Raw genomic sequence first — 13,395 nt, forward strand, 5'->3', positions numbered from 1 at the left:
TACTAAGAAGTTTACATGTTAAACCACACATTTTAATTTCTCATTTTGTTTAATGCAAATTACTACATTTTTTTTCTGAAATCTTTTAATTTCATGCTGAGAACATAAACTTTTGAGGATCAAATTCTTCTCTTTTGCACCACTATGTAGGAGAATTTAGCCTTATCTATGTGTGTGTCAGAATTAAATGAGAGAGTTCTCGTACTACTTTTGTAGCTAGCAAAAGATTTTTTTTCACATAGTAATAAATTTTCTACTTGTGTTCCATGATGCACTTTGATGTCTGTAGAAATGTCATGCACCCAAAAAGAGTTCCAGCAGGTGAGAATTTTATTTTCCCAGTTCTCAATAATGTTGCCATTTTTCTTGTGCTTGAATTGAAAATAACGCACAAGTAAACATAGTGGGACTATTCTGCCTGGCTAGTTGAAAACAATTTAATTGTGTTAAATGAGTTTTTTGACAATTATAACAGCTTGGACAAAACTGCTCACTGTGTTTTAAAATGGGATGCTTCTCTCTGAAACTAGACATTGCTAATTACCAAATAATGCTAAATGGCGGGAGGTTAAAGTTCATAAATTGTTTGCACAGCAGGGCAAAGTCACCATAAATACTGAGTTTATATTTATGGTGGTTGAAACCTTGCTCCACTGTTTAAAAAAAAAATGTATAGAGTTGAATGGATATCTTTAATGAATACAAGGAAAAAAGTGGAATATTCATGTTTGTTTAGGTACAGTAATAAATGTCAGATCCAGTAGCCACCAAGAAAAGGTTTACAATGAGCAGAAAAGCCCAAAGAGTTATGTATGGTATCTTTTTTCTATGCCGAGGAATTAATCACAAGCTTCTGCAATCCATACTTATGGTGCAGACATTTTATGGCAGATTAATCATGAAGTATAAAAACATTCGGAACAGATGAAGTGAACCCTAAAACTAACCTTAATCCTTTAATCATTACTCTTTTATGTTTCTGCTTTCAGCCGATCATGACTTTATTACACATTAACAGCTAAAATATTGGCCTCGCTGAGATATTGCTCTTTGACTAGAGTAGTATATATTTGCATTAGTAGAAATAAACCTTAAGGATTTTATAGAGGAGATCATTTTAGTAGCTGTTTAAACAATATAATTATGACATCTTGAAACTGTCTTCCAAGGTGTCATGAGACTTGGCAAATAGCTGTGAGCTTACTATTAAAGATCATGTGACTCAAGAAGAAGAAAAATTAGAGAACAATGAAAAGGAAGTATCTTTGCACAGCGATTTCTGAATAGACTTGGACTGTGGTATTTTGAGAGACTTAATAGGAGTTCAATACTACTTGCTACTCTGTGGTTATAAAACCAAGATTTGTTACAGTAAATGTAAGGTTCGTTTCACAGTGAGTTGTATATTGTTAGCAAACTAGCAACACTAACAGGAGTACTTAAAGAACCTGACTATGCACAAGTGCATATAGTAAGCAAACTGAAAAAAAGACAGTTGTTTGGTTGGATTACAATGATACTACTTTCTAGTGAAGACGAGGCCTTTGTGGTTACTTTTAATAATAATAGTTTAAATCCAGAGAAGGAAGTTGAGGTAGAATCATTGACATGTAGGGCAGGAAGAGACTTGAAGAGATCATCTAGTCCTGTGGTCACCAACCTGTCGATTGTGATCAACTGGTCGATTGCAAGGGCTTGACCAGTCGATCACAAGGCGTTCAGGCCCCCCCTATTTCCTCCCAACCCCAAGAAATCCCACTACCTACCTCCAACAACAGTGGAGGTAGTGCCAGCTTCCTGCGGGGTGGACGGAAGTCCTGCAGCTGTGCGCCACTTCCGGGGGTTCTGGAAGTGTGCTGGCTGCTGCCCTCCCCCAGGTCTGTGGCGTGCTGGGAACTTGGGGAGGGGGAAGGAAGAGTCCCCTGAGGAGGCATGTGCCAGGGCTTCCCTCCTCTGTGGGGGGAAGGAGTCCCAGGAGGAGGCAGGTGCGGGGGACTCCCTCGCCCCAGCAACACCCTGTCCACTAACCCTGCCCCCCGGCACCTTGCCCCCTCTCCCCTGTCCCCCATTGGCACCCTGCCCCCACTGGCAACCTGCCCCTATCCCAGCACCCTGTCTCCACTGGCACCCTGTCTATTACCCTAGCACCCACTAGCACCCTTCCCCAGTACCATGTCCTCTGCTCCCACCAGCACGGTTGGGGCCACATTAGTGAGTCTTGGGGGGGAGGGGTTTGGAGGAGGGTTTTTTTTACTTTTCTGTGGGTCAGTGACCTCTGACTCAAAACAGTTTCCCTGCCCCCTCTCATAAATAAAGACAATGAAACCTTTTGTGTTTGACATAATATTTTATTTAAAAATGAAGCCTGGCCAACAAGCCCCCAGTTGGGGCCAAGCCCTCCTCTGGCCACAGCATCATAACACTCCTGCAACCCCACCTTCCCTCAGGCCCTAGATCTGAGCCTATCATACACTGGACCCCCCTGCCCTGAGCCCTTCACATACTCCAACCCAAATTCCTGCACCCTCACATCCACAAGCCTGTGGCTTGCTTAGTACCCCAACACTCCCCAGTCTGGAGCCCCATCCCTGAGCCAACATCCCCTTCTCCACCTCCTCCTGCATCCAGATTTCCTCCCAGAGCTTGCACCTCTCACCCCTTCCCACCCCCAAATCCCTCATTCCCACCCCAGAGCGCATACATTCTGTCTCAACCCAGTGAGGGTACGGATAGACTGCAGGAGATTTTCTGGGATTCCAGAGATATCCCGGAAAAACTCTTCTGCATCCAGGGACGTGTTTGTTCTTCCACTAAAAAAAGCGGAAGAGCAAACATGCTCTTTTGGTAACCCCTGTATTCCTTGTTCTACGAGGAATAAGAGGGCTTCCAAAAGAAGGGTTTTTTCTGACATTTGGTCCAGTCTAGACAGGCCAAATGTTGGAAAAACCTCTTCCTATAGAAGAATCGGGGGAAAAAAAGCAACAGTGTAGAGTGTATAAGGGCCTGGGATAGCAAGTGATGGAGAGGAGGAGAATAGAGAGGGCGAGGTTTCAAGGAATGGGTGGGGTTTTGGGGGAAGGATGGGGTGGTAGATCTTGGCTTGTTCTGACATTTAAAAAGTGATCTTGGTTGTAAAAAGGTTGGAGACCACTGATCTAGTCCATGCTTGTGCAGTGGCACCAGTTGTATCTGTATCCCTGACAGGTGTTTATCAACCTGTTTTTAAAAACCTCTAGTCATGGGGATTTCAAAACATGCTGTTGAATCTTATTCCAGTGCTTAACTATTCTTATGATGAGAGAGTTTTTCCTAATATCTAACTTGTATCTCACTTGCAAATGAAGCTGATTATTTCTTGTTATATCCTCGGTAAATGCTGAACAATTGATCACTGTCCTCTTTAAATTAACTTTCCTTAACATTTCTTATAATCACTTGTACTCCCATTTTTTTAATGCAGGGCAATCTAAGTGTTTTTTGCAGAAATGTACGTTGTACCCCCTTACTCAGATGTGTTGTACTCTTGCCTTTTGTGGGTGGGTTTGTGAACCAGTGCAAGAAATTAAGACAACTGAACAACAACATAAAATTTTCAGAAATATCTAAATTCCAATGAAAATTGATGGGGATTGGACATTTTTGAAAATTTTACTCTCCATCAAGTGATTGGGGATGTGAAAGGTTAAGTGGTTAACCAATAATCATCACCCTACATGGGGAATGTTTACTGGTTCTAGTTAACTAGTGGGGGTTGGAGCAGCTCCCTGACTGTTATGGGCAGGGGGCTGCTTCAGCCCCTTAGGCAGCCCATTGCAGAAAGGGGCTTCTCTTGTCTGGAGCAGCCCATTTCTGCAGTCAGGAGCTGCTCCAGCTCCCCGTGTGTACTGGCTCCTGTCTGTCCCAGCCCCTTCCTCTTCACCCTCCGCTGCTTCCTCTGTGAGAGGCAGTGGGTGGCAAGGGAGAGAGGCAGCTCTGTGGGAGCCAGCACACATTGAGAAAGGGCTTTGGGGAGGGCTGCTCATCAGTTAACCATGTACCCGGGTGTGCACATTCACATCCCTACTCTGCAGTTTAAAATTTAAACAGGCCACTAACTATTTCCATGAATAGGACTTAGGCTCAGTGTTTCAACACTTGCAGTCCCCATCCTTGAATTAGGTATCCAGGCTCCTTATATAGTGCATGGGGAAGAACCTGTGAAATGAGTCTGCAACAGCCAGTACATCGAGTAGGGAGCTGCCTCAAGAAGCAATAGGAAATGCTGAAGAGAGGAGTGGTCATAGGGAGTAGGTTCCATCTTCTGAATGGCATTTGCAGCCATGAACCCTCTCTCTCACCTAAGTGCTTTTTGTGGGACTAAGGGTAGAGGAAGTCTTTTATCCCCACCAGGCAACAGAGATAGTTGTCTCTTTCTCCTTGTGAGTGAGTGCTATGACCATTATGTAAAGTATTATAAGGAGCAGTGTTTATTTCAGAATTGTATTTTGTGGGATCTGATCCAGTTGGTGACTTCTGAGCATGCATGCTGGGTTTGGGAACATAGGCAAAATAGATGGGAGAACACAGTTTGCAGATCCTGGTGAGACTTAGGCATGAGAGAGGTGCCCAGACATCTAGACTAAGACATGCATTTGCTCACCAACAAACTTTTTTAGGTGTATAGGGGAATTTACTCATGAAATTTAGGTGCCCAGAGAATACTAAGTTTTGAGGACTTGAATTTTGGATTCAGTTGCAATTAAACATCTTAAATCCTTTTGTAGCTTGAGCCCTAAAATTCTCTAGTGTGAAAAGTTTTTTGTTTTGTTTTTTGTTTTGTTTTTTTTTTAAGTCTAGATAATACTTTCTCAAGGAGTTATGCCTTCATAAAGGGGATCTGTACAACCTGAAAATAGCTGTGCTGAAATTGGTACGGTTACTCTTTGATGATGCATCAGAGCAATTTACCGTAATATAGCCACTAAACTGGTTTTCAGTCTTCTTGAAGAAAAAATTAGATTCAAAATGTTTATTCGCTTGACTTTCAGATGTTTATGAATGCTGTTTCTCCCCCCTCTCCCCCCGCCCCCCGTAGCCTGTGTATTATTAATCTTTGGGAGACTGCAGGTCCTGTCTGTACTCTCTGCATGAAATGACTAAAATGATTAATGCCTTCTATGATCAGCAAATTCCAAATCTTTGTTGCTGACAACTGTTGAAATAGTTTAGGGAGGGTAGGTCTGACTGGGAGAGACTTGTGGAGTTATGTACTAGACTGAGTAAAGTTCTTTGGCTACTGATAACGTGAGTGACTTTATGAAATATCAGATCTGGGACAAAGTAATGCCCTTTTGAGCCAATAGATAGTCCTGCAGTCTGTCATGGCAACACACTCAACACACATAAATATTGGCATAATTGTACTTTATTGAATTTCCTACTTCATGACACAAGCTCATTAGTAAGGGCCAGGCTTCTACCTTTTTACCGTCATTAGGTAAAATCCTGTCACTTGAAGTTAATGATGAACTCTCATTCATTTCAATAGGACCAGGATTTTACTTATTTTTACCTTATTTGTTGCATGGTTGTATAAGACTGTTCAGAATAAGGGCCTGGTTGAGTGAATAAAGAAGAATTTCATCCTGCATGTTAGAGCCATAAAAAGTAAATGTACTTAAGTACAGTAGAACCTAAGTATTATGAAAACCAGAGTTACAAACTGCAGAAGTAAGCAATCAGGCAGCAGGAGAGGTCAAGATAAAATAAAAATAAAGGCAAACACAGCACATTATTGTTTTAAACGTAAGATATAAAAAAAGAAAAGTTTACATTTTTAGAGGAGGCAAGGAAACTGTTTCTGTGCTTGTTTAATTACGATAGTTTAAAACAGCATTTTTTTCAGTTTAGGAACGTTTCAAAGCTGTAAACTTTTGAAAGAACAACCATATTGTTTTGTTTGGAGTTACAAGCATTTCCGAGTTAGAAACAACCTCCATTCCTGAGGGATTAATAACTCAGAAATTTTACTGTATTTCAGTCCCACTTAAATCAATGGAACTACAGGCCATCCTTGCTAATAGGCCAAGATACATTGCAAAAACCTTGGATTTATAGCAAAACAACTTAAAGGGGGGAATTTTCTTCCCGCGACTGACTTCCATTTGCGCAAATTTTTGGGAGGAATTTTTGTGTGCGACTTAAGAGCGGAGAATGGGAGGATTTATAACACATCAGTACCTACAAGTGTCAATGATTTTAGTGTGGAACGGATGTATACCGGGCCGACTTATAGCAGGAACACTCTGTACTCATGCTTGAAGTGTATGGAATCACAGAAGTGTAGGACTGGAAGGAATCTCGATAGATCTTCCATTCTGGTTCCCTTCGCTGAGCCAAGACCAAGTACAGGTTAAACCTCATTAGTCCAGTACTCTCTGGTCCGACAACATCTGTAATCCGGCATGATTTTAGTTAGCAAATGTTTATCAGATAGTCAACAAGCTTGTCGACTAGTTCCCCTCCCCCCCCTTTGCTGTCTCTATCAGAAAGAGGCAGCAAGGGGGGGGGGGGAGAGATAGGAAGTGCTTCAAAGCGGTAGCGCCACGTGGAGCCCGGGGCCAGACCTTGGGTTCCACACAGCGCTGCCACTTTGAAAGACCGTGTGCAGTCCAGCCTGCTGCCCTGGGCTGCACGTAGCATTTGCTTATCGGCTCCCCTGCCCAGGTCAGCGCACGGAGCCAGGAGCATGGAGCCATTTTGGAGGGCGCGGGGGTGGCTTACGAGATGCACCCTGGGGGTAGAAGTGCCACATGCGGCTCGCAAGCCTCGCGTTGGCCATGGCTGGCATAGGGTGTGTGTGTGTGTGTGTGTGTGTGTGTATATTTATATTTAGACACAAGGGGTAAAACTAGGGATAGCGTAGAAGACTTTTCTCTGAATTAGAGGGGTAGTCGTGTTAGTTTGTATCCACAAAAACAATGAGAAGTCCTGTGGCACTTTAAAGACTAACACAGGGGTTGGGAACCTTTTTTGGGTCGGGGCCGCTGACCCACAAAAAATCAGTTGGGAGCCACACAGAAGTTAGAAGGAAAAAAACCAACCACCACAAAAAAAACAAAACAAAAAACAAATCAGCAAAAAGCCCCCAATTGAGAAGGAGAAAGTCCCCACATTCCACTTGCACACCAGAGCCTAGGGGGTCCCAGGCTAATAAATATGGTGTGCTCCAGCCTGGGGGGCAGCAAGAGGACTGGAGTGCAGTGCAGACTCCCCAATGCTGGGGGGGAGCCCTGAGCCTTGGGGGCTGGATCCAGGCAAGCCGGGGCCACATCCAGCCCCCAGGCATGAGGTTTCCTACCCTTGGACTAACAGATTTATTTGTACATAAGCTTCTGTGGGCAAAATCCACTTCCTCAGATGCAAAATGCCACAGGATTCTTTCTTTCTTCCTTTCTTTCTTTAATAAATGAAAATGTATGTATCTATGGTATTGGTATTAAACAGACTTTTTTTTTTTGTTTCCCATAGTTTGCATTTTTCTCTTAAGGAAATAAATGTTACATTTACATGTCTGTCAGTTTTGTCACTTTTCCTAGTTAATGATCTTTTTAAAGACAAACTTTCCCTTCCCTTTCTGCATTGATCAAACGGGTGGTAAATTATTTACTTTGTATTTATGAAAAGTATTTTCATGAAAGCTTGCATGGTTCTAGGACTAGCATTTGATTAGTGCACCCTTTACGCAGTGTATTGCTGTTTACATTTCAGCAAAGCAAAACAAGAAGTGGTATGACATAATACAGCAACGTTGGTTGCTTAGCTTTTGAATTTCAAATAAACAAAATAAGCCAACATACAAAAAGGATGTTCCCTGTCCTATGAAAATCCTTGTAAAGTGTGGTTTTAGTCAAACAAGTAACCATAGGACCTCACTGATTCAGAGTTTCCCTCCCAGTGTATCTGCTGACATTAGTGACCAAAATGTTTTCACTGCTTTTTACTTCTTTTAAGCCTGCAGAGCCAATCATTAACTTGTTCTTGTGCATTTGTCATAGAAGGAATTATTCATTATGTTTCAGACTGTAAAATCACACCAGTTTTCTAGAAATATCATGTTTTATCATTAGTTCAGTAATGTTTTTTAATAAGGTTGTGTTTTCTCAAGGATGACTGACCTAACTAACCCACTGTATACATTGTGTACATATTGATTCACATGAAGAATCATGAACTAATCTATTTGAGTAATTCCTTTATTGCAATTTATTGGAATAATTTAATTTATTGAAATGTATTTCTGTGTGTTTTTCACTCAACAAGAGCAGATAGAATAAAAAATAGGAAAATTGATTGTAAAATGACACTGTCCTTTTCTGACAAAAAATTGACAGTTTTGTCACAGCTCAATACTCATTTCCCTTATTCAGAAGATGGGCACAGCATGACTTTTGCTGATTATGTGTGTTGTGGTGTTTTTAAATAAAGTTACTTTCCGTACTCATGATTCAAAGAGACAATGAATTGTGATTCATAGTTCAAATCCATGGTTATTTTATACCGAGTGGAATAGCTTCAATAGGAGAGGTTGAGATGGACTCATCAGTGTATCTCATAGAACAGGGCTACTCAATACGTGATGCATGGGCTGCATGTGGCCCACGGCCCATTTGTTTGTGGCCCGCAGAGTGGTTTGAGTTTACACGGGGCTCAACATGAAGCCTGGTTTCCATTGGACACATGCTTCACAATGGCGAGGCGTCTCCCCAGTGAGGTGAGCACTGAAAGACGCAAGCAGACCAGTCAGCTGGAACAGACGGGTACAGGGAGTCGGCGTTTCTAGTCGCCAAGGAGGAGGTGCCAGGAGCGCCGGGGCATTGTGGGAAGTGCTGGCTGCTTAGCTTTGTGGGCAGAGCCTGAGAGAGGTGCTGACTGGCTCTCACTGGCCATGTTTGGGTCCAGTGCCGCAGCTTAAGGCTTAATCTTTGTATTTATGCCCATCAGCATGAAAGAAGCTATTTACATATATATTTGTATGTACATGCGACCATGTACACATAAGTTGAGGCCTTCTGCATGTGCTGAGAGTATCATTGTGGTCCCCGTGAATTCCAAAGTTGAGTAGCCCTGTTGTAGCCCAATGTCTAGGGTACTGACCTGTAATGTGGGAGAGCCACCTTCTCTGCAGCTAGCAGAGGGAGGAATGGAATCGAGGTGTTCTACATCCCAGGTAAGCACCCTAATCAGTGTTGACAGTTACAAGTGAAACTGCTGCTTTCTCCTCTACTTAAAATATATTTTCAGTTGATATGTTTGACCCTAAACAGGCCTGCCAACAGAGGGGAGTGGGACAAAGGGGGCAACGATGGTCCAGCGATTCCCAGGGGCCTAGGGCTCATGACCATTGTTGCTCTCCCAGGACCTTTAAATTGCAGCAGAGCTGAGGGGTAGGAGAGCAGGAGTGGGCTGCAGTCTGGGCAGTGCTCAGGGCTAGCTCTTCTGCCTGAGGCCCAGCCCCTTCTGGGAACGCAGTCTCCCCTCCCCCTTTGCCTAGTGGCCTAACATGGCTGTCGGCTCCTTTGGCCCTAAATGATGTTTTTCAGTTTGCTGATTTTTTTTTTTTCAATGTTTATTTTCAGTTTGATCTGAATTGATTTTTTTCTTCCATTTTTTGGAATTGCCAGGGAATTGAAATATCAGTTCTCTACTCATCTCCATTCAAGACAGTACTTAACAATCAAAGCAGTCAGAATCTTGCTGTGTTTGTAATAGTGTATAAAGGGTTTGATTTAAGTTGCAGTACAGCAACTCTCGTAGTCAGTTTAAGTTCAACTTATTTTTTTAGAAAAATGGCTAACTGTGAAGAGTTAAATGCAAAGAATGCAGTATGTGTGTGTGATTCTAAATGCAGAGGTGTTGTATTTCCTTCATTGGCACTTAGTTTCTGCTGAATTTATGGAATGTATATGGTGAAGACTAAGCCTTCTGTTAAATGTGGAATGTTTTAATAGAACTATGTGGCATGCAGCATCATAAAATTCAGTCAAAATATTATTCGAAAATGGTTATTAATGTATCAAAGCATATTCATTTTAAGTACATTGCTTACCTATCTGTTTCTAAAATGTATCAATCAACTTGAGTTACAGAAAAGTCTAAGCTGATTAATTCATTTCACAAACGGTAATGTGAAGATTGTTTCGCTATAAGAAGTTGTTTTGCTGTAAGAACTAGGTTATACCTTGGACTCCTAGTTTGGGGCATTTATATGCAGTAAAGATGGAGTATGTTAGTGTATATTTGCATTATGATGTAAGCTTTTCCAGGAGTACTTGGCATTTTCACTAGTGCTGCTCCAAAGGGTCTACCCTCCCTTTCCGTAAGTAAACAGCATTAAGAATCCTACCGAAGGTTTGCCTTATGGAGTTAGGTCTGCAGGCTACTGTGGAAAGGGAGGGGTCCCCAGCCTTGTACAGTAGGTGGAGTCTGAGAATCTTAAAGGAGCCACAGGGCATTCCAAAGTATAAATACATGGATCTCCTAGATTGACTTTACATCCATTGTACTCTCTGAGGGGCTCCTTTCTGTACCATTCCCCAACCCTAAATAGCAAGACACTTGAGCAGCTGAGCTGGCACTCTCTATTCTGCGCTACCTTCTTCTGTGGGGATGGCTGGAACTACAGAAAGGAGATTAGAGATTTAATCCCATTTTAGATTATCTGTCAGTAATCTGCTGGGTTTAAAGTCCCCCAAGCTCCACAGAGCAGTTACTTCCCCCCTGCATATGTAGAGCATCCTCAGAAGCACTTTATGGGCTTCCAGAACAGGACATACAGCAGAACTGCTGCTTCCCAAAGTCCTATGTACATATTTTGCCTACATAAGGGGAGGTGAGCATCTGGGATCCCATTTGCTCATTTAGAGTTAACAGTTAACAGTTCCAGGCTGCTCCCCCATGTGCAGGTGACAAGGAAAGGGAATGGAATGGTCAGCCTCAGCCAGGAGGATAGGTAAATGCTTTGTCCTAGAGTGTATGAAATGTTTCAAGCTTGCCAGTGTTCACAGTTCTGTACTCTTTGTGGAAAGATGTAACCTTGAGGAACTGAAAATAGAATCTCTCCATGTGATTTCTCCCTCCTCCCCCCCCCCCAAAAAAACCAAATGTACAGCATTTTTATACTGCTAAATAGAGAATTTTTCTTTTTTTCTTCTTACATTTAATTAATTCCCATTCTCTTTGAACTGTGTGGTGGCCACTTCATAATATTTATAAGTAAGGCTAAGATTTAATCACAGAGGTCATAGCAGTCATGGATTTCATGACATTACTGGATATTCCATGACTTCTTTGGCTTCAGCTGAAGCCAGGGCTGTAAGCCCCCACACCTGCCCTAGAGTGGGGTCTGCAGCTAGGACCATGTGGCCTTACCTGGTGGCTGCTTCTGTCTGGGGTTACAGCCAGGGTTACAGCAGGAGCCATGTATCCTTGCCCTGTGTCTTGCAATGAGGGCTGCAGCCTGCCATGCACTCCTGCCCCCATGGCTTATATGGTTTGAGTAAAAGTTTGAGTAAAGGCATGGATAGATCAGGGTCTCTGTTAATATATATTTGCACGTGATCTGTTTTTGTCTTTTACTAGAAAAAACCTGACACAAAACCTTAGCCTTAACTGTAAGTATATACAGGGCATCCCTGCTATAAATTGCTTTGGTATACATCCATTCTGCACTAAAGCTGTCGATTCTTGTAGGATCTGATACATTATACATCCTCCCATTCCCCGCTCTTAAGTCGCGCACAAAAAAATTGCACAAATGGAAGTCCGTGGTGGGGAAAAAAATTCCTTGCTTTAAGTTGTTTCGCTTCAAATCGAAGTTTTTTGGAACATACCTTGGACTTATAGTGAGGACGGCCTGTATTACTAAAAGTTGTTATAATTATTGGAAGGAGCATACAGCAAAATAGGAATGGTCAGTAAATATTAGTTAGAAAAAGTACCCCGCACAATGGAAAAACCAAATGGCTGGAAAACTGAGGACAGTTTTTGATCATCATTGAAAGGGTTTTGATTTTTGCTACCCATTTCTTGAAATAGTCTGTTTAGGTGACAGGTATTATATTGTCATAGGTAGGAGTTTCTCATATTATTTAGAAGTGATTGTGCATTTTGTTGGTGTAAAAAGGTTAGAATTATTTTGTGGCACAAGTATTTGCTAGCTTTGTACCAAAGATATAGAATTCTATTTCAGTTGGCATTTCTTTGAAAGTAAAACTGGAATCTTATTGATAATTATTTGTTTCAAACTCTACTTTTATCAGGGCCATGACACAAACTTGGTTATTTTCTTTTCCAGTCTATCAATTCAGTTTTCATTAGCTGATGGTTTTGTTATGAAAGGTGTGTTTGTAATAATAAAAATGAGGTAGCATGAAACTAGCAGTTAGGAGACCTGAGTTCTATTCTTGATTCTGCCATTGATTTATTGCAAAATCTTGGGCAAGTCACTAACTTCTCCATACGTCAGTTCTGCCTCATGGATTCAGCCTAATAGTGCTTACCCATAATTGCAGCATGTTTAGCAGTGGTCCCCAACATGGCGCCCGCTGGGCCATTTATGTGCTCAAACCTGTCTTCTCAGCATTTTATACAAAACACTCATCACACTCCCTGTCACTCATTCACATAACCCGATGTTCGTCTTTGGCTCTCTAATGCATTACCAAGTCATATGCAATTCTCATTTCATCTTCCCCCATAACAGCTCTAATATCAACCATTTTCTTTTTATCCCTAGAGCTAAAAATATTTGGCTTCATGTCATCTTCTTCCTAGATTACTGTGACAGCCCTCTTTGTTCACCTCACAATATAGATTTCCCTACAGTAGGCAACTAAGCCAACTGTAGAGCTATTTTGCACTGCAGCTTTAATCTAACACAGGCGAAGATCAGTGGCTAGTCTTTGGTCCTAGATTAGCTGTATGCTTCTGATAAAATGATTGGCAGATATTAAAATTGACTTCTGCAACGAGTGGGGCCAGTTGTCATAGCTCTCTGTGTGCGAGAGTGATGTAGACATGTAATTCCCATTGTCTCAAAGGAGCTGTACAGATGTATCTGAGAACAAAATTGGATCTGCAGTCTAGATACTAAAACAGCTTATACTTTGGCTCACATTACAGAGGATATCGTCACAATTATAAAGACAATTAAAAACAATGAAAACTTAAATTCTGCATGAAGGGATGAGACCACCAAGGAAGAAGTCTATGTTAGAATGTTGCTGATCAATCTCCATCACAATTACTTGTCTGCAAGGACTGATGAATTACTCTTTTATATTTACAGGGCTAATTACAACCACAACAAGAAAACTAGACCGAGAACAGCAATGTGAACACATACTGGAGGTAAAT

The 13,395-nt window shown here is 41.8% G+C and overlaps 1 protein-coding gene across 5 annotated transcripts in view; it reads left to right on the forward strand.

Moving 5' to 3' along the window:
- FAT1 (FAT atypical cadherin 1) overlaps positions 1–13,395 on the forward strand; it is a 168,038-nt gene that overhangs the window by 68,689 nt on the left and 85,954 nt on the right. For all 5 annotated transcript variants that reach the window (XM_006128452.5, XM_006128448.3, XM_089777886.1 and 2 more), the window contains exon 4: positions 13,328–13,389. In XM_006128452.5, coding sequence (XP_006128514.3) covers positions 13,328–13,389 — 62 coding nt within the window. The remainder of the gene's footprint in view (positions 1–13,327; positions 13,390–13,395) is intronic.

The sequence above is a fragment of the Pelodiscus sinensis genome, chromosome 4 (genome assembly GCF_052426305.1).
Source record: "Pelodiscus sinensis isolate ZL-2025 chromosome 4, ASM5242630v1, whole genome shotgun sequence".
Taxonomy (NCBI): domain Eukaryota; kingdom Metazoa; phylum Chordata; order Testudines; family Trionychidae; genus Pelodiscus; species Pelodiscus sinensis.